The 27,695-nt window shown below is 41.2% G+C and overlaps 1 protein-coding gene across 6 annotated transcripts; it reads left to right on the forward strand.

Moving 5' to 3' along the window:
* Positions 1–492: 492 nt before the first annotated feature.
* zfand2a (zinc finger, AN1-type domain 2A) lies at positions 493–27,695 on the forward strand. 6 transcript variants are annotated; one of them, XM_059979765.1, is made up of 10 exons: positions 493–642; positions 5,525–5,656; positions 7,144–7,238; positions 9,241–9,372; positions 11,152–11,303; positions 15,431–15,553; positions 16,676–16,724; positions 22,775–22,845; positions 24,929–25,007; positions 27,354–27,695. In XM_059979765.1, exons 2-10 carry the CDS (start codon positions 5,602–5,604, stop codon positions 27,396–27,398), a joined length of 801 nt encoding a protein of 266 aa, XP_059835748.1. In that variant the 5' UTR covers positions 493–642; positions 5,525–5,601; the 3' UTR covers positions 27,399–27,695. The 6 variants fall into 6 exon arrangements, with proteins under 6 accessions (XP_059835748.1, XP_059835750.1, XP_059835746.1 ...); XM_059979767.1 differs by lacking the exon at positions 493–642 and adding an exon at positions 679–698; XM_059979763.1 differs by lacking the exon at positions 493–642 and adding an exon at positions 714–807 and having other exon boundaries at positions 5,527–5,656.

The raw sequence follows: 27,695 nt of genomic DNA on the forward strand, positions 1-27,695 counted from the left end.
TCCTGTGATTAGGCTAGGTTAAATCAGGAGATGCTGGGCAGTGAGGCTCAAAAGGCCGGAAGAGCCCTATTCTGTGCAGTATCTCAATAAAACATACAACATTGAACAGGACAGCACATTACAGGCCCTTCGGCCCACAATGTTGTGCCGACCCTGTCATCTACTGCAGAGACTGCCTGGGATTTCCCTCCTATTGTTGGGTAGAAGATTCCTGTGGCCACGGCCTGATCTGTTTGCAGCCTGCTCCGTCAGTACTGAGACATATCAATCTCATGAGCAGAGGTACATTTCATTGAACGGTAATAAATGCTTTGTAAGAATGACGGTGATTAATCACTTTATTGAATCGTGAGTGACGGGGCGTGCTGTGCGGGCAATAACAATGACTCTGCATTTTGAACGACGATGCCGCTCACGTTGAAACGAGACGCGGAGTGTGAGCGGAGCACGGACAGCGTCGTCTGACGTCACCGCAGCGTGGCGACGTCATCAGCGCGCGCCCGACTCGCCGCTTTTCCTCCCTCCGCAACGATGACTGCTGAAGCCATTGAACACTTGACGGCGGTGGCGAGGGAGGGGAGGGCGGGCAACGGGCGGAGCGGGCTGTGAGCGATCGCCGGGCACCGGAGGCGCTGGCGAGGAAGGGGAGGGCGGGCGGGCGGTGAGCGATCGCCGGGCACCGGAGGCGCTGGCGAGGAAGGGGAGGGCGGGCGGGCGGTGAGCGATCGCCGGGCACCGGAGGCGCTGGCGTCATAAGAGCGCGTCGGAGTGGAGCAGGAGGAGGAGGAGGAGGAGGAGGAGGCGTCGGTAGGTGCGGAGGGTTGGGGTCGGGGTCGGACTGGAGTGATCCGGGGCTGAGGGGATCGGGGAAGAAGCAGGTGGGAGAGGGGGAAGGTTGTTGGACCAGGACTACAATCGGCGGGGAATGCAGGAGGAACTCAGCAAGTCGGGCGGCATCTGCTGAACTGACTATATAGCCGGTGTTGCCGTTATCAGAACTGAACAGGAAAGTAAGGGGGAAGACGCCAGAATAAAAAGGAGAGGAAAGAAGACTGATGAGAAGGCGAATCCAGGTGGGTGGGAAAGGTAAATGCCAGGAGAAAGGTGAGGAGAGTGTACTACAGGAGAGGGGGAAGGAGGAGGGGATAGGCAGATGAGGAGAGGTAAAAGGCCAGAGTGGGGGGTAGAAAAATAAGGAATGGGGAGGGTAAAAAAAAATACCAGAAGGAGAAATTGATGTTCCTACCATCAGGCTTGAGTTTAGCTAGGTGGAGTATGAGGTGTTGCTCCCCCACCCTGAGTGTTGCCTTATCCTGGCAAAAGTGGAAGCCTACCTGTCGATTGGGAATGAGGATAGGAATTACAATTAATGCTTGACAAAACAGTTCCCCAATTTCTGTCGGGTCTCGCCAATGTAGAGGAGGCCGCATCGGGACCACTGGATACAACAAGCAACCCAACAGATTTGCAGGTGAAGTATTGCCCTACCTGGAAGGACTGTTTGGGGCCCTGCATGGAGGTAAGGGAGGAGGTGAATGGGCAGGTGTAGCATTTCCATTGTTTGCAGGGAGGGATGAGCAGACGAGGGAATCACAGAGGGAGCAGTCTCTACAGAAAGCGGAGAGTGGGGGGTGGTAAAGATGTGTTTAGGGGTAGGATTCCGTTGAAGATTGCAGAAGTTGTGGAGAATGGTATGTTGGATGTGGAGACTTATGGGGTGGTAGGTGATGACAAGAGGAACTCTATCCCTGAAAAGGCAGTGGGAAGATGGGGTGAGCATGGATGTTTGGGAAAGGGAGGTGATGTAGGTGAGGGCATCATCAGTGGTGGAGCAAGAGAAACCCTTTGAAGGACGGCGTCTCTGATGTCTTGGAAAGGAAAGCCCCATCTTGGGAATGGATGTGGTGGAGATGAAGGAACTGAGCAAAGGGGACATGATGGGAAGAGGTATAGTCAAGATAGCTGTAGGGATGGGTAGGTTTATAAAATATGTCAGTTTACAGTTTACCTCCAGAAATGGAGGCAGAGAGATTGAGAAAGGGGAGAGAGGTGTCAGAGATGGATCAAGTGAATTTAAGGAAATTTAAGGAAATTGGAGGCCGAGTTAATAAATTTGATGAACTTAGCATGGGAGCACGAAACAGCAACGATGAAGTTGTTTAGCGTAGCACAGGGAAAGTTGGGGAGCATTACCAGTTAAAGTATGGAATATGTAGCCAGTGATAAGGTAGACATAGCCAGGGTCCTCGCAGATGCCCTGGCTACCCCTTGAGTTTGGAGAAAGATGGGAAGAGCCAAAGAAGAATTTGTTGAGGGTGAGGACCAGTTTGGCCTCAGGGTGGTAGTAGAGGGGAACGGGTTGGTTCTTTTGTTCAGTAGAAAGCGGAGAGCTTCAAGGCCTTCTTCATGAGGTGAGACAGTTACACGGACTAGGAATGCATATCCAGAAGCCTCCTCTGCATTGGTGAGATCTGACATAAATTGTGGGGGGGGGGGGGCAGCTTTGTTGAGCACCTCCATTCCATATGCCGAAAGTGGAATTTTCCGGTGGCCAACTGATTTAATTCCTATTCTCATTTCTGTTCTGACATGTTGGTTCATGGTCTCTTTTGCCACGATGAGGCCACTGTCTGGGTGGAAGAGCAACACCTCCTATTCTGTTGAGATAGTTTCCAACCTGATGGCATGAACATTGATTTCTCCTTCCAGTAATTTTCTTTCTCTCCCCGTTCTCCCTTTTGTCCAACACTCTGGCCTCCTGCCTCTTCTCACCTGCTTATCATCTGCTGCCACTCCTTTCCGTTCTCGCATGGTCCACTCTCCTATCAGGTTACTCCTTCTCCACCCCTTTACCTTTCTCATCCAACTGGCTTCACCTACCACCTTCCAGCTTGTCTTCCTTCCCCTCCTTGCACCTTCTTATCCCCCATCTTCTTCCTTTCTCTCCAGTCCTGAAGAAGTGTCTCAGCCCAAAACATCAACTGTTATTCATTTTCACAGATGTTGCCTGATCTGCTGAGTTCCTCCAGCATTTTGTGTGTGTTTGCTTTGGATTTCCAGCACCTGCAGAATCTCTTGTGTTAGGAGGATCAGGCAGTGGTGCTCTGGGAGAGGGGAGGTGGATTAGGGAGATGGTGTTCCTGTGAGGAGAATGATCTGGAAGATGGAACAGAAGGCATGTACAAAGATCCTGGAAGTGGATACACAAGAGACTGTGGTTGCTGGAATCTGGACAAAGAATTACTGCTGGAGTAACTCAGTGTGTTGAGTATCATCTATTGGTGTGGGGATAGGACATCAATATCTGAAGTCAAAACCCCACATAAGGACTGGGTTTTGATCCAGATCATTGACTGTTCCTTTCCCCATACGGATATTCTTTCATTCACTGAGATGGTGCACCAGATTGTTTTTGTTGGTGGTTGATTTGGTCTTGAGAGGTTGTTGAAAGGGTTAAATGCTGGGGGAGTTGAGAATGGAGGAAGGAATATTGTTTGATGAGTCTGTTTATAGTGATGAGCCAGTGGACGAGTGGACAAGTTTCCACGAAATCTATCAGACAGGACTTAGTGTGCGCATGGAAGTGTGTTCCTTGTATCAAATTATTTTATGTAGCAAATAAATCAGGAGCTGAGACCTCTGTACTGGTGTCTGGTTCCCTACTTGCATTTCCTTCTTTTCTGTGTAGCAACTTGGTGTCCTTGCATATTTGTCCTGGCATCACTAGAGTGTTCCTACTCTAACAAAAACCGATAGTGCTGCTAAACTCAGCAAGTCAAACAATAGCTGCAGAAGAAGAAACAGTCAACGTGTTGGATGTATGGCTTCAATTTGACTCTTTTTTTTCCTTGCATGGATGCTGCCTGACCTGCTGAGTGCTTCTAGCATTTTCTGTTTTTATATCAGATTCGTAGCTTTGAAATGTTCACATCCACTGTCTTCCCAAGATCGTTATTATCAAAGCGATCTTGAATGGAGAGGGTGACCATTCAGTCTGCCTGTACTGAGAAAAGTTGTTAATTGCCAACTGCTGGAGATGGTAGCCCACTGTTACTATCTGAATGCAATGGCATCTAATTTCAGTGATGAAAGGTAAATCTGAAGTTCATAAATAGAAAATGCATTTGTTGAGAGTGAAGTAATATCGGTTTCACGTTAATGACTGTTTCATTAATGCTCTCCATAGATGTTAACGGCCCTGCTGAGTATTTCCATCATTTTCTGTTTTTGTTTTAGACTTCTGCAATTGCAGTTGCTATTTGTAAAAGTAATTTCATGTTTGCTCTAACTGCTTGATGCACATTTTAAAGTTTTACGATTTGGGATTCCAGTTTAATGTGGGAGCTTGTACCTAATTTATGAATGTCTTATCATAAGTTAGAAATAGTGCCCTTGCTGGGATGCTAGGCTCACCACATACCTGCAAAAGAAAAACAAGCTCTTGCTGATTTGATAATGAAACTGAGACTTGGATATAGAGTCTTGATCAGCACATCTCAGACTGTGTAGCTTGTTGATGCAACACACACATTTTCTGTAACTTCTGATGTACATGCAACAAATAAAGCTAATCTTTAATATTTCCATTTTTAACTGTGAAAGTCTTTTTTCACAATGCAAATTAGTTATTGTATTTGGTTTTACAAGAAGTTCTCTCTGTGGATGCTGAGTCATTTGACTGTGAGAGTCCTGTCTCTGAAGCTATAAAATGGAATAGAGCACTAGGAAACAATAGGTGGTCTGGAGACAAATAATTGTTAGCTAGGGCAAACTTATTATTCCCACCATGACCTCTTTTTCACCATCAGAGCTTAGCAGTTTGGACTAAGTGAAACTCTCCCCTTACTTTCAGTTTGCTATTGCTGTAATGCCATGTCTGTCTCATACCTTAATGTTGGTAATGCGGAAAATGCAGGCTGAAATCGGGGCAAATTTTACATCATTTGCCTAGGCTTTCCATTTATTGATTGAATACCTCTAGAATTTTAATTTAACAATAGAACTCCCACTGATGGGCTTCATCTTTTTAATAAGATGATTACTTGGCTGTTTATGAAGATGCCTAAATTTCAGACATTTTTCTCTCTTCAGTTTTGCCTCCATCCATCCAATGTAATTGAGTGCAAATCAGCTCATGCCTTTGCCCATTCCTTGTGTTCCCTCACTTGATAGGGCATATCGTTTTATTCTTCTGTCGTGCTGTCATCTTTAGTTGTGTTCATTAATTAGCAATATTATTACACTTTACATTTTGGGATCAGCTTCATTGTTCACTGTTCTGTGTTTCTGTGACAGCAGGCTAACTGTGCAATCCCAATTAGTATTCTGTTGGTATTCCCCGATCAATATAATACATAGGATTCTTTTTCATTTCTCTTCAAAAAAGCTTTCTGTCATTAAATTTCCATGCTCTTTCTCCTCTAGTTTCAGGTATCTTTTATAAGAAGTTGATCCATTGCATCTGTTTGGTATCCTCAACATCAACACTGGAGTAGGTAATAATTCAAGTCTTGTTCACTATAACAGGTAACAACCACATCAGGTCGACATCTGAATGTACTAGGGCCCGAGCAGTTGTACTGAATCCATACGTGTCAGAGAATGGAGTTTCCAGATCTGGGCAAACACTGCTCTGAAAATTCCTGCAAACGGCTGGGTAAGGGTAAAAATTGTATATAATTTGTGTTTTATTCATCACACTTGTGTCTTAAAAAGTGCGATGAAACTGTCAGTAAAGTGGGTGGGGAAGAGTTGAGGGTATGGTTAGCTGTTGGGCAGATGCCTGTAAGGTAAAGGGTGGTGAGGTAGGAAGATGCCTTTAAATAATCTGGTTTGTGGAGGTGGATGTCCAGAATTGGATAATTGGATTATTATTTATGCATATTGTCTCTGCCTGTTCTAGATCATTACAAAGAAAACTACCCTAGTTGAAGTTGGTTAACTGAAATGTCCAATGTTACCTACCTTGTTATCTTTACATTCTTATCTATTGTTGACTCTTAACCACATGACTGGCCCTAAGATGTTCATTAATTCATCCAGAATTGCTTTATCTTTAACACATCATCCCAATTTACAGATTTAATTATTTACTTAACCAATATTTATACATAACTGTTCTACTGGTTTTCTTCCCTTTAAACTCTCTGTAATTGCCAATGGCCATATGCCACATTTTCCCATATTTAAGTCTCATTGTGTATCTTCATGCTTGCACATGCACATTTGTGTCTTGCGTTGAGGAATAAACAATTAAGCCTTGCCAAGAAAAAACTTTCTTACCCAGGTTTATTTCCCCTTCTTTCCAAATGCATGTCTCCCAATTTCCCTCGGGATCAATAAAGTATGTCTGTCTTGTCTGTTTAACCTTTCCTTCCCTTCCATCGCATTACCATTCTTTGCCTCTCTCTCCCCTCCCACAACTAGTCATACCCTGGTCTTTTTCCTAGACTCAATTGTATTTCCAAACCTCCTGTGCTCCTTTCCACTGCTTCTCGACTCTTTTCTCTCGCATTTCTGCATGCCTTTCCCCTCCCCTCCCCTTCATGATGTTGTTGTTTTTGCAACAGCGAAAAATTGCCCACAGCACATAATGAACAAATGGAAAACTGGGGAGAATTTTTTTATGTTTATTTATTTTTGGAATGTGAATATATATGGCAAGGCTGGGGTTTATTCTATGGCCTCAGTAGTCTTTGCAAAAATGTTGGCAAGCATCCTTTTGAACTGGTGATGTCCTTCTGGTGAAGATGCCTCCAAATTTTAATTGTGGACCATTTTTGCGTGCCTCTGTTTGAATTTGCCTAATTTTGAAGTGTCCTACTCACTGCATTAATCTTTGCTTTTTATGTGTTGATTGTGTAAGTTTCTTTCTTTCAATTTCTGAAGTTCCCAAGTACCTTAGGCTGTTTGAGTCCTATACCCCTCCATCATTTAAACCCATCTACCTCCTATAATCATTTAAGCAGCTGCTTAAAACTTGACTCTGATTTAGCTTTTGGTTACATAATGTCGCTTTTGGCTTGGTGTCGCTGTTGATTATTTATTCTTTTACAGTATAGAAAATAATGGGTTTGTGTAATGCCTTTGGGCACTAAAGCCACTTTTTGCTTGTCTTGTAAAGATGACTTTTGTCTCTTACAGATTTTCTTCCTATGAAGTGCGATGCATGTGCACAGATCTTCTGCAAGGACCATATCAGCTATGCACAGCATAAATGCACTTCCTCTTACAAAAAGGTTTGCATATATGTTCACATTTGTAAAGAGGGCCTTTGTTTAGTTTCAATTAAATTATTGTATTTTCTGAGACCTTCCCCTTACTCATTGCCTTCCTAACGTCAATAGATCTTTGGATATTAAAGGAATCAAGATGGGATAAGAGAAGAAAAGTGAGGTTTTCTTCTTTTTTGAAGAAGTTACGAGGAATGTTGACGAGGGTAAGGCAGTGGATGTAGTCTATATGGACTTCAGCAAAGCCTTTGACAAAGTTCCACATGGAAGGTTAGTTAAGAAGGTTCAGTCTTTAGGTATTAGTGCTGGAGTAATAAAATGGATTCAACAGTGGCTAGATGGGAGATGCCAGAGAGTAGTGGTGGATAATTGTTTATCGGGATGGAGGCCGGTGACTAGCGGGGTGCCTCAGGGATCTGTTTTGGGCCCAATGTTGTTTGTAATATACATAAATGATCTGGATGATGGGGTGGTAAATTGGATTAGTAAGTTTGCCGATGATACTAAGGTAGGAGGTGTTGTGGATAACGAGGTGGGTTTTCAAAGCTTGCAAGGAGATTTATGTCGGTTAGAAGAATGGGCTGAACGTTGGCAGATGGAGTTTAATGCTGAGAAGTGTGAGGTTCTACATTTTGGCAGGAATAATCCAAATAGAACATACAGGGTAAATGGTAGGGCATTGAGGAATGCAGTGGAACAGAGAGATCTAGGAATAACAGTGCATAGTTCCCTGAAGGTGGAGTCTCATGTAGATAGGGTGGTGAAGAAGGCTTTTGGAACGCTGGCCTTTATAAATCAAAGCATTGAGTACAGAAGTTGGGATGTAATGTTAAAATTGTACAAGGCATTGGTAAGGCCAAATTTGGAATATTGTGTACAGTTCTGGTCACCGAATTATAGGAAAGATATCAATAAATTAGAGAGAGTGCAGAGACAATTTACTAGGATGTTACCTGGGTTTCAGCACTTAAGTTACAGAGAAAGGTTGAACAAGTTAGGTCTCTATTCATTGGAGCGTAGAAGGTTGAGGGGGGATTTGATCGAGGTATTTAAAATTTTGAGAGGGATAGATAGAGTTGACGTGAATAGGCTGTTTCCATTGAGAGTAGGGGAGATTCAAATGAGAGGACATGATTTGAGAGTTAGGGGGCAGAAGTTTAAGGGAAACACGAGGGGGTATTTCTTTACTCAGAGAGTGATAGCTGTGTGGAATGAGCTTCCTGTAGAAGTAGTAGAGGCCAGTTCAGTTGTGTCATTTAAGGTAAAATTGGATAGGTATATGGACAGGAAAGGAGTGGAGGGTTATGGGCTGAGTGCGGGTAGGTGGGACTAGGTGAGATTAAGAGTTGGGCACGGACTAGGAGAGCCGAGATGGCCTGTTTCCGTGCTGTGATTGTTATATGGTTATATAGGTTAAAAATCAGCAATTTTCTTATGGATTACTGCTGTTTTGACTTGTGTTCTTTTGTTCTACTGAAATTCCTCCAGGAAAGCACAACCTGCACTTTTTAAAATGATTTTCATATTTCTTCCTTTCTATTTATTTTACCTGTTAGTTTTAAACCTCTGCAGTTAGTTTCCACAGGTCTCAATGGTCTTTTGTTAGCTGTCCCAGTGGCATTTCTTCCTGTGAGTTGTGATCTAGATTGGTAGAAGTGTTGTAAACAGATTTAAATCCAACCATGTGCACTTTACAGCTGTAATCATTGGATAACAATCAAGAAAATAATTTGTATGCCTAAAAGACCTTTGCATTTGAGATGGTCTTTAGTTAATTCATGAATAACTATAGTGGTTCTCATTGAGGCATGCATTTTGTCTCTTCTGCAGATGAAACAAGGAAGGGATTTACAAGAGATATTTTTCTGTTTGAGTTTCTTGTTTGCTTAACAGTCTTTGTTGGGGAAGCTGGGTGATTTTTAAAAAATTCTCTGGCAAACAATGGTATTTGTGATTTAAAGGGAACCATTAATTGGACTAAATTTAATGCATACTCAAATAATTTCAGGACATTCAGGTACCTGTGTGTCCTCTGTGTAACACTCCAGTTCCCATAAGAAGGGGAGAAATGCCAGATATCCGTGTTGGTGAACACATTGACAGAGAGTGCAGATCTGATCCTGCCCAGAAAAAACGTAAGGTGAGGCCATTTTTCACAATTTATATTCATTAGGTTGTGAATTTTTCAATTATTTTCCCACAACTCTATAATAAATTGTAATCCAGAATCCTATTGAATTTCTGTTCTTTGTAGGTGAGCTCAAGTGCTGTGTTTGAAGGTGTAAGGTGTTAATTTAGATATTGCCCTAAAGCCTTAGTTTAAATCCCATTCAGTGAACGATGGTGCGTTGTTCAAAATTCAAGCTTACTTATCTCACGAACACCAAGACATACAGTGAAATACATCCTTTCTGTTGACAACCAACTTACCCGAGCGTGTGCTGGGGGCAACCTGCAAATTCGCCACATACACCAACACTAAGAAGATCCCGTTGCTCTTTATCAGTTTGGGGGGGGGGGGGGGCTTCTTTCTGTGACCTGGCTGATAGTAATTCGTAAAACATAGAATGTGGGAAAAAAGTAGAATATTTAGCTATTTATCTGTTAACTGAATGGGAACCTGCTCTCTGAAAATCGACTGCTGCATTTCCTGGCAATGACTGTATCAGGGAAATATTTGTTTTGTGTGTCTCTTGTCCAAAGGTTTAAATTATAGATGCGTAGAGTTATACGACTCAGAAACAGTCCTACAGTACAATTCATCGTACTGTCTAAGTTAATTCCATTTTACTGGTATCTTTCTAAACTGTTTCTATTCTGTCCAAGTGTTTTTTAAATGTTATAATTGCGCTCACCTCTATCACCTTCTCCCGTTACTCTTCATGGGAATGGATCTGTATGAAGTGCAGACTCCATTATTTTTTAAACAGTGACCTTCTAGTTCTAGGTGCTCACACCCAATTCTCACATTCTTTCCACCCTGCAAGCACCCCTCAGAGTATCGTATATTTCAGTTTGCTACTTGCTCTTCCACCTTACACTGGTATTAGCCTAGCCTGTCGAACCTGCCAGTTTGAAGTATTAATCTAGTAAACCTTTGGACTCCTTACAACCTGTTAGTTTCATTATATAAGGTGCCTTTTACTGCACAAAGCACTCCAGATGAGGGCTCACAAATGTCCTATATAACTGAAGTATAACCTTCCTATGTTTGTATTCAATTCCTTCAGCAATAAGCTATAATATTGCTTGCTTTCCTAATTATTGTATCTACATGCTAGCCTTTTAGGAATCATGCTATGGAACACCCAGATCACTGCATATCAGTCTACAATCAGTTCAATGATTTGTATATTTTTCCTGATATGGATTAATGTCCCAAATTGTCTGCAAATGTGAGAAATTCACCCTTAGGCCTAATATATATCTTTTAGGAGCTTTCTTGCATCCTCTTCAGAACTTACTTTCCTATCTATTTTGAGCATCATCAGATTTAAGAACATACCTTTGGTGCCTATATTCAAGTGTTATATAAATTATATGACATTGAAGCCCCAGCACTGATCCTTATAGCACACAACTTACTGCATTTTGCCAGATAAAAACCAGTTTATGCCTGTTGTTTCTGTTAGCTCATTAATCTGTCCATACCAAAATGACCTCCTACACTGAATTATTACTTTCTGCAATAACCTTCTTTATCAAATGTCATCTGTAAATCCTAATGTAGTATGTTGACTGCTTCTCCTTTATCTATAGCATAAGTAATTTATCAGTACTTTTGAAGTTGGTAAAATGTGTTTTATGAAAGAAGTCCATGTTGACTTATGTTATCATGAATTTTTCTGTATTTGTGCAGCAGCATTAAGTAGAATCAAAGTTAACAATTTGGATTTTGACTAAATGACATGTGTTTCAGATCTTCACGAACAAGTGCTCGAAGCTGGGGTGCAAACAGAAAGAGATGATCAAAGTGACATGTGACCAGTGTCACTTAAACTTCTGCTTAAAGCACAGGCACCCCTTGGATCATGCATGTGAGGCTGATGGAAAACCTCTCTCCAAAGCAGGGTAGATGAACACTCTTTTGCTATTATTAGGCCTTAATGGGTGAGAGGGTAATGGAGTGAAGTGGGGCTTCTTGAGCAAACTAATTTTGAATTGTTTACAATAAAACCTGTAGAATTGTACAGAAGCAGTTAATTATCTTCTGATCTGAAAGGTTGTCAGCTTTGGTATGATGGCACAAGAATAACCGTTGAACAGATTACTTGGCAGAACACAGAAATGAGACAAGGCGAGGGAAGTTTTTTTTTACAGAAAGCTTTTGATCTTCAAATGGAGATTCTTGTTTTTTTTTTGGCTTTTGTGTTTGAAAAATCATTCCAAGATACTGTTTTACCCCTGGGCTTTGAGTTTCTGGGCTGATGTAGTTTTGTTGACTTCACTAAAGATGCTTTATCTGGAAAGCGGAATGTTAATAGTCATTGATCAGTTGATCTACTGGACAGGTAAACTATATAACAATGGCCAGCCAGTAAGGGTGGGGAGGGGTAGGCAGTTCTCTTCAATCCACTTTATTAACTTTGGATTGAGTATTTTGTTATTTAAAACAAACTCTCCTCTTGGGTATACTTGTCTGCTGATTGGTTAGCCACAGTGGGGCAGAAACATTTATTACCTTAGCTGCTGCCATTCCTTGTTTGCCTTTAGGTTATTTTTATAATGTTTTCTTCTCATGTGATTGGTACCATATTCATTAGATGTTTTGAATATAATGGTATGGTATAAAATAGGCCCCAGGACAGCTGGTAAACAAAAAAAAATCATAACTAAAATATGCTTGGAAGCTTTCCCTTTGATATGTGGCATGCATCTATGAGGGACATTTGAAGTTTTTCCTTGAATGCTGGTGGTATGATGCCATGTACCTCTGGTGCTGCTGCAAGTGTTTCGTTGAACTTGTATTCCATAAGACATGGGAGCAGAGTTGGGCTATTCAGCGCATTGAGTCTGCTCTGGCATTCGCCATTGCGTATTTATTATCCCCTTCAATCTATTCTCCTGCTTTTTCCCCATAACCTTTGATGCCCTTACTAATCAAGAACCTATTTATCTCCACTTTAAATAAACCCAATGACTTGTTCTCCACAGCCATCTGTGGCAAAGAATTCCATAGATTCAGCACCCTCTAGCTAAGGAGCTTTCTCCTCATTTCCATTCTAAATGGATGTTCTTCTATTTTGAGACTGTCCCTCGGGTCCTAAATACCCCACTATAGGAAACACCTCCACATTCACCCTATCTAGGCCTTTCAATATTTGATAGTTTCAATTAGATCCCCCCCCACATTATTCTAAACTTCAGCAAGTATGGGCCCAGAGCCATCAAATGCTCCTTGTATGTTAACACTTTCATTCCCAGAATCATTCATGTGAACCTCCTCTGGACTCTCTCCAATCTCAGCACATCCATCTTTAGATAAATTTGCTCATGGTTGTCCAAGTGCGATCTGACCAGTGCTTTATAAAGCCTCAGCATTACATCCTTGCTTTTATATTCTGGTCCTCCTGAACTGAATGCTAACATTACATTTGCCTTCCTCACTCAACCCTCAAAGTAACCTTTAAGGAATCCTGCACGAGGACCTCTCAAGTCCCTTTGCACCTCTGATTTCTGAATTTTCTTCCCATTTAGAAAATAATCTGTGCATTTACTCCTTCTACCAAAGTGCATAGTCAGATGTTTCCCCCAAACTATATTCAATCTGCCACCACTTTGCCCATTCTCTTAATCTGTCAAAGTCTCTCCACAGATTCCCTGCTTCCTCAACACTACCTGCCCCTCCACCTATCTTTGTATCATTTGCAAAGGTGGCTGCAAAGCCATCAATTTTGTCATCCAAATCATGGAAATATGACAAGGAAAGAAGTGCTCCCAACACAGACCCCTGTGGAACAACAGTAGTCAGTGGCATCCAACCAGAAAAAAAACCCTTTATTCCCATTCTTTGCCTCCTACTAGTCAGCGATCTTCCATGCATGATAATGTCTTTCCTGTAAAACTGGAATCTTATCTTGTTTGGAATCCTCATGTGCAGCACCTTGTCAAAGGCCTTCAGTAAATCCAAGTAAACAACATCCACTGACTCTCCTTAGTTTATCTTGCCTGTTATTTCCTCAAATAATATCAACAGATTTGTCAGGCAAAATTTCCCCTTAAGGAAACCATGCTGACTTTGACCTATTTTATCATGTTCTTCCAAGTAATTCAAAACCTCATCTTTAATAATAGATTTCAACATCTTCCTAACTACTGAGGTCAGGTGAACTGGCCTATAATTTGCTATCTCTTGCCTGCCACTTTTTTGACAGAGTGGAGTGAAATTACTTGTGCATATCAGAATCAGGTTTATTATCACTGGCATGTGTCATGGAATTTATTAACTTCACAGTAGCATTTAATGCAATACGTAATATAGAAGAAGAATGAAAAATATCACTTACAGTATATGTATACTGAATAGGTTAAAAATTGTGCAAAAACAAATATATTTAAAAAAGTGAGGTGGAGTTCATGGGTTTAATGTCCATTCAGGAATCAGATGGCAGAGGGGAAAAAGCTGTTCCTGAATCACTGGGTATGTGCCTTCAGGCTTCTGTACCTCCTACCTGATGGTAACAGTGAGAAAAGGGTACACCCTGGGTGCTGGTGTTCCTTAATAATGGATGCTGCCTTTCTGAGACACTACTTTTTGAAGGTGCCCTGGGTACATTGTAGGCTAGTACCCAAGATGGAGCCAACTAAATTTATGATCCTCTGCAGATTTTTTCGGTCCTGTGCAGTAGCCTCCCCGTACCAGACAGTGATGCAGTCTGTCAGAATGTTCTCCATGGTACAACTGTAGAAGTTGACATACCAATTCTCTTCAAACTCCTAATGAAGTATAGTCGCTGCCTTGCCTTCTTTTATAGCTGTATTGATGTGTTGGGACCAGGTTAGGTCCTCAGGGCTCTTGACACCCAGGAACTTGAAACTGTTCACTCTATCCACTTCTGATCTCTCTATGAGGATTGGTATGTGTTCCTTCGTCTTACCCTTCCTGAAGTCCACAATCAGCTCTTTTGTCTTACTGACGTTGAGTGCAAGGTTGTTGGTGCGACACCACTCCACTAGTTGGCATATCTCACTCCTGTACTCCCTCTCATCTCCATCTGAGATCCTACCAACAATGGCTGTATCATCAGCAAATTTATAGGTGGTATTTGAGCTGTGCCTAACCACACAGTCATGGGTATAGACAGAGTAGAGCAGTGGGCGAGGCACACACCCCTGAGATGCACCAGTTTTGATAGTCAGCGAGGAGGAGATATTGTCAGCAATCCGCACAGATTGTGGTCCTCCAGTTAGGAAGCCGAGGATCCAATTGCAGAGGGAGGTACAGAGACCCAGGTTCTGAGTATGACAATACACTCAACTTTGACACCTGTAGACTTGTAGCTTTCAGTTTGAAGCTTTGTTAAGAGTTTCTTAATCTACAGAGATTAAATGGTTACAGTGGCATTGGGACTGTGATGTTACTCGTTGTGCAGGACGGGTCAGCTCCTTCTTTTGGTGATATCTGAGAGTCTGGGATATAGCTAAACACCCTCACTACAGGAAGGATGTGGAAACCATAGAAAGGTACAGAGGAGATTTACAAGGATGTTGCCTGGATTGGGGAGCATGCCTTATGAGAATAGGTTGAGTGAACTCGGCCTTTTCTCCTTGGAACAACGGAGGATGAGGGGTGACCCGATAGAGGCGTATAAGATGATGAGAGATACTGATCATGTGGATAGTCAGAGGCTTCTTCCCAGGGCTGAAATGGTTGCCACAAGAGGACACAGGTTTAAGGTGCTGGAGAGTAGGTACAGACGAGATAGCGGGTACATTTTTTACTCAGAGTGGTGAGTGCGTGGGATGGGCTTCTGGTAATGGTGGTGGAGGTGGATACGATAGGGTCTTTTAAGAGACTCCTGGACAGGTACATGGAGCTTAGAAAAATAGAGGGCTATGGGTAACCCTAGGTAATTTCGGCATAGCTTTGTGGGCCAAAGGGCCTGTAGGTTTTCTATGTTTCTAAAGCTAAACTTGTGACGAGTAACATTTTGATATGTGAACTAACTAAATTGTAACTAACCATTTCTCTCTGAAAGTAATGCTGCCATGAAGAGAGTTCAGGGAGCACTGAAACCCGGTGCGGTGCCATCTACAAGCAAAGGCACATCCAGCAGTCGACCAAACGGACTGAATACATCAGCACCCCTACCTCATAACAGGTGAGAATTGGACTGCTATTGGTGAATTTCAGTATGGTTAGTAATGGATATGAAAGGATCCGAAGTGGATGGAGGGTGGGTAACTGAGTTGAGACTTCTCCTTCTCTTCTAACCTCTTGTGCATTCCTGTGCTTCATCTGTGACCAAGTTTCCAGTTACTTTGGACCTGCATCTGTGCGCTACATCTCTGTGAAGCCCCTGAAAGATTTGCTTTTGACCATGAATACATGTCTTAATGCTTTGGCTGCAATAACAGGCTATAAGCTGTGGATCTTGTATCAGGTAATGAATTACTCCAAAACCTTCCCACCATCTACAGGGCATTGATTAGCAATTGCAGTGGAATATTCGGTACTTACCTAAATGAGTGAATTTCCAACAACGCTTAGAAAATATTAATTTTCTTCACCTGTAGCATGTGCTATCAAGACAAGGCATTTTATGCTTAGTCCTCTCTGACAGCATTGCGCAAGAAAATTGGGTGTTGTACAACAAAAGCAAAGCATATCATAGGCTTCAGTTTTTTTTTGTACTGGTGAATAGTATGTTAATTTCCTTAACTTGATATCTTATTTATTCCTACCTGTCCGTATGAAATGTCTCTGTCAGTGCACGTTTTGTGCACAGAGAGGAAGGCAACTGGTATCTTTCACTACTGAAAACTGTCATTGTGCATGTCCTATATAGGGTTAACCTTCTGATGGGTTTCAGAAAGATTCCTTCAAAGGCCATGTGTGGTTACTTTTATCAAGCTAGCCTACTACTTATTACGTGATGTGCATTGTTTTCTCTTGCCTTCCACATCCTTCACTAGTATTAAGGGTGTTGAGACAATTTCAATGTCAGTCATACATTCCTGCCCAAGATCAACTAAGGTCCTAAATCAAGTTTTGAAACCTTCCCAGCTTGTCTTTCATGGTAAATTGATTTATTATTGTCACATTTACTGAGGTGCAGAGAAAAACTGCTTTGCATGCCATCCATACAGATTATTTCATTACATCAGTACACTTTATATTGCAATTGACGTACACACTGTGCCTTGCCTGATTTGGCAGCTGTCACACTTAGAAGTCCAAATATTTCAGAGATCAGGAGATAACAGTGCTCTCTCATTGACAGTGACCCACCAAGAAATGCCCTTATGTCAGCATCTCTGCAAGCAGGATTGGTGAGTTCAATACCTGATGATGTACAATAGAGACTGTTGTTTCACAGTTTTGTGATTAAACTGAAAAGTGTATGTGTTGTTGAATAATTTTTGTGAAGGGAATATTGGGGGTAAGAGTGCTGAAAACACAGAAGAAACACCACTGATTGTGGTGACTTGTTACGTTGCCTTAGAGCTTGGCAAATACGGTTATTTCAGACGCACTCAATCTTGCATACAATGTACTTTTGTGCAACAGTATGCAGAGCACCTTATCAGTTCATTTGTTATAGATGAATTATTGTACAAGCAAATCCGGTAACACCTCATGTTGGTTTTCACTTGTGTGTGTGTCAGTGCGAAATTTTGGCAGATATGAAGTTCGATTTTTCCCTGAAACATTTTTTTTCTCATTTTGAGTCTCTCCACTTCTATTAGTAGAAAGGTTTTAGGCCTTTTGCTGCTTCTTTAAACAGTTGCCCAACCAGAAGCAGTGCCTGAAGCTATAATCTTTTATGTAAAACAAAATTGAAATGACTGTCTGCAACAGAGGGATTGACAACATGGCCTGATGCTCCGAGTTTAGGGCACTGGACGGTGGGATTCCCATTCAACTGCATTGCCTCAGTTGTGGTATGGACTAGGCCCATGCCACGGGGTCACTTGTTGCAACCAACCAGGAGAGCAGATGCCAAGGTGGTGAAGGAGAGCCTCTGTGGGGCATACTGGCACCTGTCCTTGGGTTGGGGCTGGCCCCTGTCAATGGTGTTGCCCTCCAGTATTCACTAAGTGGAAGAACAAGCTAGACTAGGACAACTACAGACATGCCACTCGGGGACTAGGGCTATATATTTCTTTGTGACTCTTTTTTTCCTGAAAACGTAACTATATGTGCTCTTGGTAATGTGTTTTGCACAGTTTGCCCTAGAGGAATGCTATGTTCATGTATGATTGAATGATAATTGAACTTGGTAAGTATGATGAATGGCCTCTAAAGTGTCTCAGTAGGCATTATGAATGGCCTCTTCAACTGTATCAATACACTGTTACAATACAGTGAACAAGCACAGTACCTCTTAGTGCAATTAGCATGTGTTACCTGTGTTTATTAATCTACAATATAGAACCTGAAGAAAGCAATATATTGCAGCTGCAGGGCATTTTAAAGAAAAAAGACAGGAAATTATGAAAAGTCTCAGCTGGTCAGACAATGTGCATGGAAAGAGTTACTGAGTTAGTATTTCAGATTGGTTGATCATCTGGATCAGGAAAACGAAGTGCAGAGAAAGGGGCGGGAATATGACCTTTTGGTAGGATGGAAGGCATGTTGGATTAAATGACAAAAATGATAATAGTGCAATGTGAAAGAAGGTAGCGTGAGGAAAGATGATATTTTGGAGGAATAAATGAACAATTATCTGACATTACAAGAAGAATGGCAGTGAGCTAGAAGGTGAGAAGGGCTAGAAGTGTTAGAAAAAATTGTGGAAGATGATTTTGTGGATAGTCAGGCTTTTTTCCAGGGCTAACACAAGAGGGTACCGTTTTAAGGTGCTTGGAAGTAGATACAGAGGAGATGTCGGGTAAGTTTTTTTACGCAGAGAGTGCTGAGTGTGTGGAATGAGCTGTTGACAATGGTGGTGGAGGCGGAAACAATAGGGTCTTTTAAGAGACTCCTGGATAGGTACATGGAGCTTAGAAAAATAGAGGGCAATGGGTAAGCCTAGGTGGTTCTAAGGTAAGGGCATGTTTGGTACAGCTTTGTAGGTCGAAGGGCCTGTATTATGCTGTAGGTTTTCTGTTTCCATGATCAATCAGATATGAAGTTCGGTGTTTCTTTAACGTTTAGTCTCATTTTAACCCTCCCCACCACCAGCGTTTATTTACTTAGAGATATGGCATGGAGTACGCCCTCCTGGCCCTTCGAGCCCCGCCACCTAGCAACCTGATTTAACCCTAGTCTAAACACGGGACAGTTTACAATGAATAATTAGCCTACTAACCGCTATGTCTTTGGACTGGGAGGAAACAGGAGCACCTGGAGAAAATCTACTCATTCCACAGAGAGGAATATACAGACTCTGCAGATGATGTCGGAATTAAACTCCGAACTCTGAACTCTGACGCCCCGAGCTGCAATAGTTCTGCGCTACTGTGGTGCCTGGTAGAGTGGCTTTAGGACTCTTTGCTGCTTCTTTAAACAGATGCCTAACCAGAAGCAGTGCCTGAAACTATGATCCTTTATTTTAAAAAAAATTAAAAAGGCTCTTTGCAACTAAGAGGTTGTTAACATGGCTTGATGGTCATAATTCCACTTCTCAAACTTTCAGGTACTGGATTAGATTAAATTGAAACTATTGATTAAATAGATGCAATAAGTGTTGTAAATAGATCAGTGGCTGGGTGGGAATTTAACCTTCCCCGGGACTGCTGAAATCATTAATTCCTGTTCCTCCCTAAGATGCTGATGTGTGTGTTTGATCTATTGAGTATGTGAGCCAGCAATTTAAATCACAATGGTAATGAATCTGATTGTTGGTTGAATTTTCAATTTCTAGGATGTAATGGATTTTCTCTTTAAAATGCTTGTAAATAGGCCTGTAGAAATGGTATAAGCTGTTTCCATCTGGACAGGAAATGACCTACTTCTGTTCTCTGCCTTGTAATTTAGTGGCATGATTTGTATTTCAGCCAGTTGATGGGACTTTAGAAACGAGCATATTGGGAAGAGCCAGCCAAAGTGAGCTGCTATAACCTTGAATTCCACAGTAATTGTGGCTGTTGAAGTGTATACCTATTTTATGAGTACATGGTCCCCTGGGTCAGGGCTTGAAAGTTACTAGTTAAAATTCATTCTCTTTAAAGGCACGGGCAATTGTGATATATGTGGCATTGACATCTAGTTAGGAAGGAAGCATAAAATAAAAACCGAAACTGCTGAAAATGCTCGCTGGATCAAACGGTATCTGTGGAGAGACAAATGGAATTAACATTTCAAATTGATGACCTTTCATTAAAAAGGGAAATGGAAATGGTTGATGAAATAATTGTGTAAGATAACAACGAATAGTAATCTGGAAAAGAAATAAATTTGAGAAGAGGAGGGAATAACCGAATCCTTAAAACATCCTTAATATTGTATGCTTGTATGAATAAAGCCTGTGCCTATACTCAAAATTAATAAGTCCAGTACTGTTCCATTTGAATTCCATGATTCCATTCTGTTAGCAAGACAACATCAGTATATCAGCTACAAATTTTGGCACTGTCTCAGTATTTGCTGCCTTTGGTCTGCCCCGCGGTGTGCTGATTAGCTCATTTGTACAGGCATCAAATTATAACGCAAGATTGAAAGCAGATGTCATAAGGATAGTCATGTGGGATTTCAGTATGCAGGTAGCTTGCTGGATCCCAAGAGAGAATTTGTAGAATGCACATTAGATGGCTTTTTAGAATAGCTTGTGGTTGAGCCTGCTAGAGGAAATGTTATTCTGGATTGGTTGTTGTGTAATGAACTGGATTTGATTAGGGAGCTTAATGTAAAGGAACCCTAGGAGGCAGTGATCATAATATGATAGCCTTTACCCTGCAATTTGAGAGGGAGAAGCTAAAGTCAGACTGTGGAGTAAAGCGAGTTGTAGAGGTATGAGAGATGAGCTGGCCAAAGTTGATTGGAACTGGACACTAGCAGGGATGATGGTCGAACAGCAATGTCTAGAGTTTCCGGGAACAATTCCAAATTGATACATCCCAAAGAAGTATTCTAAAGGCTGGAAGACACAACTATGGCTGACAAGGGAAGTCAAAGACACCATAAAAGCAAAAGAGAGGGCATCTAATAGAGCAAAAATTAGTGGGCAGTTAGAGGATTGGAAAGCTTAAAAACCAACAGAAGATAACTAAGAAAGCCGTAAGGAGGGAAAAGCCATAAGAAGGTAAGCTAGACAATAATCAGAGGATAACAATTTTTTTCAGATATAGTATAAGGAGTTAAAGAGAAGCAAGACTAATGGTTGTTGGAAAACAATGCTGGAGAGGTAGTAATGTGGGACAAAGAAATGGCAGGCAAACTAAGTAAGTATTTTGCATCCACCTTAATTGTCAAAGACACTAACAATAGACTGGATGTTTGAGAGTGTCAGGAGGCAGTTGGAGATTCAGTTGTTATTGTTAGGAAGAAGGTGCTTGAAAAACTGGAAGGTCTGAAGGTAGATAAATCACCTGAACCAGATGCACTACACACCAGTGTTCTGAAGGAGATGGCTAGGGAAATAGTGGAGGAATTAGTCATGATCTTTAAAGAATCACTAGATTCTGGCATGGTTCCAGTGGACTTGAAAATTGCAAATGTCACTCCACTCTTCAGAAAGAGAGGGAGTGAGGCAGAAGAAAAGAAATTATAGGCCAATTAGTCTGATCTCAGTGATTGGAAAATTTCTGGAGTTGATTATTAAGGATGATATCGTGGGGTACTTGAGGCACATGATAAAATAGGCCAAAATCAGCATTGTTTCCTTAAGGGAAAATCTTGCCTGACAAATCTGTTATTTCTTCAAAGAATTCTGATAGGCAAGATAGATAAAGGAGAATTAGTGGATGTTGTGTGCTTGGATTTTCAGCAGGCCTTTAACAAGATGCTGCATTTGAGGCAGCTTAACAGGATGGCGCGTGGCCAAGTGGTTAAGGCTTTGGGCTAGCGATCTGAAGGACGTTAGTTCGAGCTCAGCTGAGGCAGTGTGTGTGTGTCCTTGAGCAAGGCACTTAACCACACACTGCTCCTGCACGTTTATAGCCCAGTGGCAGCGCTTGGTGCAGTATGGACAAGACGAGAGCCCATGGTATTACAGGAAAGATATTAGCATGGATAGAGAATTGGCTGATTGGCAGGAAGCAAAAGTGGGAATAAAGGGAGTCTTTTGGTTGGCTGCCAGTGACTGGTGCTGTTGCACAGGGGTTGGTATTGGGACCTCTTCTTTTTTCAGTACATGTTAATGATTTGGATGACAGGATTGATGGCTTTGTGGCCAAATTTGTGGATTGGTGGAGGGGCAGGCTCTGTTGAGGAACCAGGCAGGCTGCAGAAGGACTAAGACAGTTTGGGAGAATGTGCAAAGAAGTGACAGAAGGAATGCAGTGTCAGGATAGTATTTGGTCATGCACTTTGGTAAAAGGAACACAAGCATAGCTTATTTTCTAAACAGGCTGAAAATTCAAAAATCTGATGTGCAAAGGGTCTTGGGAGGCCATGTGCAGGAGTCCTTAAAGGTTAGCTTGCAGGTCAAGTTGGTGTGAGGGAGGCAAATGCAACGTTAGCATTCGTTTTGAGAAAGTGAGAATATAAAAGCAAGGATGTAATGCTGTAGCTTAAACACTGGTGAGGTCCCACATGGAGTGTTGGGATGAGGAGAAATTAGACAGAGGTGAATCTGTGCAGGGTTGTTGCTCTGGCTGAAGAGGCCAAGTCATTGGGTGTATTTAAGGTGGAGGTTGATAGCTTCTTGATTAGTCAATGTGTGACAGTTATGAGGAGAAGGTAGGAGAGTGGTGTTGAGAAGGGAAATGGTTCAGCCATGATGAAGTGCCAGATCAGACGAGATGGGTTGAATAGCTTAATTTTGTTTATATCTCTTACGACAGGGGCTCCCAACCTTTGTTTTAATGCCATGGACCAATACCATTAAGCAATGAGTCTGCGGACCACAGGTTGGGAACCCCTGTCTATGGATTTTATGGCAGTATTGCAGTTTCATTATTGATGTCTAAATATTCATTATATATTAATTATAATTGCAAATTTATGCCAACTGTCTGTTCATAATGTGGAGATGCTCCAGAGTTTAGGATAGAGAAATATTGAGTAGGATTGAAAATTGTAAATTGTAATCTGAACACTTTTTGAAAGAAAGCTTGGTGTTTCACTATTTACTGTTCCGATTCAACTGCATTAAACTGTAGCTGCAGAAACTGTATCATAGCAAGGAAGCAAATTAATGTGCAGTTAATCAGGTTGAGGTGTTGGGTTTATTTCCTATCATTAATTTCTGGTGTATGTTTGCATTATGTGTTTAAAGACTGAAGAACAAGCACTGCAGAGAGCTTTGGAGAGGTCACTGGCTGAATCTTCCCGAAATACAGCTCCCAGGTAAAAAAAAACAACATTCTGTCAGTGGCTTGTCAGATTCTTTGATATAGCACTGATTCCTGCCAGCTTTTAGGATTATGACATCTTTATAGTTATGGGCATTCTCTCCCAATAATGTCTGGGCATCCGTGGCACCAAAATTTATTTTTGTTCCTTTTTCTCTCCCTCCCTTGAGGTAGAAGCATTGATGGTATTTTTGACATAGCTGCCTGACAAAGGATACTGCAGATGCTGGAATGGAAAGAGCTAGCAGAACTTGGCAAATCCAGCAGCATGAAAGGGTCTTGGGCCAAAATGTTAACTGTCCATTTCCCTTTATAAATGCTGCCTGAACTGCTGAGCTCTTCCAACGCTTTGTGATGCTTGCCTGACTAAAACTGGTTCTGATACAGTAGCTGGGTTTCAAGTGAAGCATGCCACTTGCCAAAGTAATCAAGGGTGCCCTGTTTCAATTTCATAGCTAAGTGAGACTTCTGCATTTTGTCATCAGTGTGGAACAGTTTGGGAGTGAGCAGTACTGAACTATTTTCCTGAAAGCTAAATGTAATATATTGTATCAAAATTTGTAGTTGACACCAATGACATAGTAAGTGGCTGTAAATGGAGTAAAGATCAGCGGCACAACTGTGATAATAAGTTGAAATTGATGGTGCAAAATGTGCATTGTGTAGCTTGAGGCTAATCCAGTACTACTTGTAGATAAGTATCCAATGTTCTTCTGGGCCTCTGTGAACTGAATCACTTTTGACCATTTCCCCTTCCTCATTATCAAGTGAGGAAGGATTAGAAAGCTATTGATGATGTGCTCTGCCAGTTTCCACTGAAGTGTAATGGATCTATGGATTCAAGAAGGCTATTATGTATTTTAGTTTTTTCAGCTGTCTTGTGCGTTTGAAATCAAGATCTCTTTGTGCAGATTATAGTCCTTGGGGCTTCATTCCACATTGCCCCAGTGGACTTCAAATGTACCATGAACAGAATGTCATTTAGGATTATGGATCTTGACTTGAAGCAAGATGCGATTGTAAATCAAAACTGACTTTATCTTGTGTGGGAGAGAGTCCCCATTTGAGCCAAGACTTTGAAATGCTTCAACAGTGTAGGATATTTTAGGTTGGCAGAAGCATTATTAAGAAGATTAAATGCAATTCCAAAACCAGTTTTTCAGTATGATGATTCAGTGGGGCATTAGTGCACAAAGAACATGAAGGCCATAGCTTAGCTTCTCTTGGGATTCCTGGACTTTGCACGTGGAACTTTTGGTGAGAAGAAGAAGGAAAAGCATTAAATGTTCTATCTTCTAACTCACACTGACATGTGGAAGTGAGAAATACATAAATAAGGGAAGAGGTAGTAAATGTGTCTTAACTATATTCTGTCCTTAAGGTAGTCTTCCTGTCTCAACTATATCCTAATTGTGTTTAATTGGGGAGGAAAAAGAGCCTGTTTCTTTGTTTTGTATTTTTGATTGACCACTAGGATGAAATGCCTTGAGGATAGCTAGTCCATCTGCCTCAGACCCAGGCTGTACGCCTCCTGCTGACTCCTTTTTAATAGAGTCAGTCACCTGCGCTGCCTTGTTCTCTTAGCTACAGCAGGTTTGTATGGAGGATTGTGACCCAGGTTAGCTGGAGAGGCAGCTTTCATCTCTAACAGCACCCACAATTTATTTTTGCTCCAATTTTAGATTTCTTTCCTAGTTTGTGTGAGACATTTTGAAGCCTGAAAGCTGGTGTATTAAAGCTGCCTGTGGAGTCTCAATAGCATTTTGCTTGGGGCTGCATGTTATAATTATGTGACTTCATTGTCTGTCTAATTTAAATGCTCTTCATGTGTGTAATCAGACAAAGATTAATATGTAATAATGTAACTTGCATGTATAGTGGTATAGTGACTATAAACAGCTCCAAGTGGCCCGCATCACTGCCATAAACTCACCTGTTTATATTTTTCTATTTTAAATAGCATTACCTAATTTGGTATGCGGCACTAACTTTTGGCCTGAATCTTAATGATTGTGATGTTTCCTTTCTCAAATAAAGTTTCATTTTCCTTCTCCTGATCTTTTATATCCTATACTTAGCCATCAAGAGCAGGAAGATTTGGCCTTGGCTCAGGCTATTGCTGCCAGTGAGGAAGAATTTCGTCGACAACAACAGCAGGTAATTATGGTGTGAAGGACTGCATAGTAACTTTGCTAATGGCCCGTGAGCCACTCAGGATGTTCCCTCTATTGCATTTGGGATGAAAAGCTTTCTTCCTTTAGGACTAGTCTAATATCTGAAAATAATTTTACACTTCTATATTTTTTAATTAAAATCACGGGCGCTGTGCAATTGTAGGGACTAATTTAGAGTCACCAAGCATTTATGGCTGTTAAATTTGTTTGGCTATGTGTGCAGTGCTACTAAAACACTCCATTGGTCATCTTAATGACTAGATCAGGCCTCTGCCACAATTGGACTTTTAATTCCTACCCTATTCGCCTATTATGTAATTGGTAACCATGGTTTAAACAAAAATAATCCAAAGCAAAGCAAATCTTGAAGTTAATTACTTTTTAAAAGGCTTCTGATTGAAAAATCGGGCTACATTTAAAAATGCAGAAGGGAGGAAGAGGGGGGTCAGAAGATGAAGGCTTTTTCTTTTTATGTCTGTAAATCATGAATGATTCCCTGCTAAGCTGCCCCAGCTGCCTGTCAACTACGTCTGATAATTCTCCGACATCAGTGAAATTCACTGAAGCGTTAAATTAATAAAATCAAGGCGTCTAGTTTGAATTTCAGATGACTTCAGGAGCAGGCAAATTTTAACTTAAATTCTTCTCTCATTCTCTGTGTATTAGGGGCAATCAAAAGCTTAGAGAGGGAACTTTTGGCAGTACATTGTAATGATTTGACTTTGTTTTGTACTTTACCTCTTGCACTATCTGTAGGAGACTAAACATTGAAATGCTGTGAACTGCTATCGTTTGAATCTTAAATGTATGCATTCAACAGTGTATCAGTATCGCAATTCCAAATCTAATATTGAAAAATCTCACCACTCAACATGAAGGAACTCTAAGGATAGGAGAGTTTGTGCAGGGAAGTGGTACTGAGGTGAAAGATTAGAAGGGATTTGGTTGATGACGGGGGCAGACTAGCTTTCATTTGGAATGTTCTGAGAATTAAAAAGAAACTAAATTAAAGCATATTGCTTATCATGCTGACCTTATCTTGATGCTTCCTAGCAGCTAGCTGGTAATACTAGTCTTAAGTCTAGTTCTTAGCTAGGACCTGGCTGAGTGGGCCTCCATTCCCAAGTATATAAGCCATGAGTTCTCCACCAGAGACCTGATTATGTCCTCACATGCCAAAAAGATGCAGCGCAGTAATGTATGAGATGTCACTCAGATGAGCTGTTTGACCAATGTCTTCACTCCGATACTCAAGATATTAGTTGAAAATAATACTATCACAGAAACATTGCTTTTGTAGAACTTTGTATCAGATGTGTTACATGAGAATATTTTATTTATTTTTTTTCTCAACCACCGGATATCACAAATGGTTCCATAGTCATCAAAGCCTGTTTAACCTGAAGTCATATTCTTAACTTAAGCAGCGAACTGCTTTAGAACATAGAACGTAAAACAGTACAGCACAGTACACACCCTTAAGCCTATGATATTGTGCCAACCTTTTAACCTACTCCAATATCAGTCTTGCGTTTCACCTCTGCACAGCCCTCCACTATTTTTTTTAAATCCATGCACCTATGTAAGAGTGTCTTAACTGTCCCTAATGTATCTGCCTCTGCCACCACCCCTGGTAATGTGTTCCACACATCCACTTTTGTGGGGGGAGAGGGTGGAACAAAAAAAATCGTACCTGTGATATCCTCCCCCATACTTTCCTCCAATCACCTTAAAATGATCCCTTTTGTATTAGCCAATTTCACCCTGAGAAAAAGGCGCTGGCTATTCACTCTAGCAATGCCTCCTTATCTTGAACACACCTCCATCAAGTCACCTCTCATCTTTGCTTCAAAGAGAAAAGCTCTAGCTCGCTCAACTCTTCCTCATAAAGCATCCTGGTAAATCTCTGCACCCTACACTAGGGTAATGTGCAACTTGCTCATAACTGGTAAATGAATGCAGTTGTGAACAGTTTCCATGTTTTTCCAATACAATCATTTTGCTACAGGTCACTCGATTAGTTAAAAGACAAAACAAAAGTACTTTAATATTGCTCTCCCCAATGAGGAGGGTTGCTACTTATGTACTGTTACAGTGAGGTGTTACAGTCTGGACTAATGTGATTTATGAGCCTCGACATCCTAAGCATATTTTACACCTTAAAGCCCTAAGGTAGCCGATGCCTCCAATGCCTTGTTGAGAAAAGATTAGTTTGAAACAGCATTTTCAGCTAGACCTCTTGTTACAGTAAATGGATATCAGATGTTGTGAGGCATGATAACCATGCTCCTGTACTCACCAACACTGATGGTTTCTTTTCTTGTTTCAGACTCAGCAACGAGGTTCCAAGACCTTGTCCTGTAAACTTTCGTGACCTTGACATTCTGACTGTGCAGCCTTAACTTACTGTCAATGTTTTAATCTGTCATTGGTGCCTGGGGCCCTTAAACAAAATGGGGCTTTTGGCTTAGTGAAATAAATGCCCTCAGCTCAGTGAATGCTCTAATAATCATGATTGTTTGATTCTATTGGTAAATCTATTTCCTATGAGTTTTTCCATTGAATTGCTATATAAAATTTATATGTAACTAAATAATGAGAACATTATGTATAACAAGAGCGCAAAAGTAACAACTATAATATTTAATCATATATGTATTGATAATTTCTA

This window comes from Hypanus sabinus, chromosome 9 (assembly GCF_030144855.1).
Source record: "Hypanus sabinus isolate sHypSab1 chromosome 9, sHypSab1.hap1, whole genome shotgun sequence".
Taxonomy (NCBI): Eukaryota; Metazoa; Chordata; class Chondrichthyes; order Myliobatiformes; family Dasyatidae; genus Hypanus; species Hypanus sabinus.

What these genes read in the sequence shown, in the direction of transcription:
- zfand2a (XM_059979765.1), top strand. Translation starts at nt 5,602, where the DNA reads ATGGAGTTTCCAGATCTGGGCAAACACTGCTCTGAAAATTCCTGCAAA. An exon ending in AAATTCCTGCAAACGGCTGG is followed by an intron (nt 5,657 to 7,143) that starts GTAAGGGTAAAA and finishes TGTCTCTTACAG; the next exon opens with ATTTTCTTCCTATGAAGTGC. An exon ending in GCACCCCTACCTCATAACAG is followed by an intron (nt 15,554 to 16,675) that starts GTGAGAATTGGA and finishes TCTCATTGACAG; the next exon opens with TGACCCACCAAGAAATGCCC.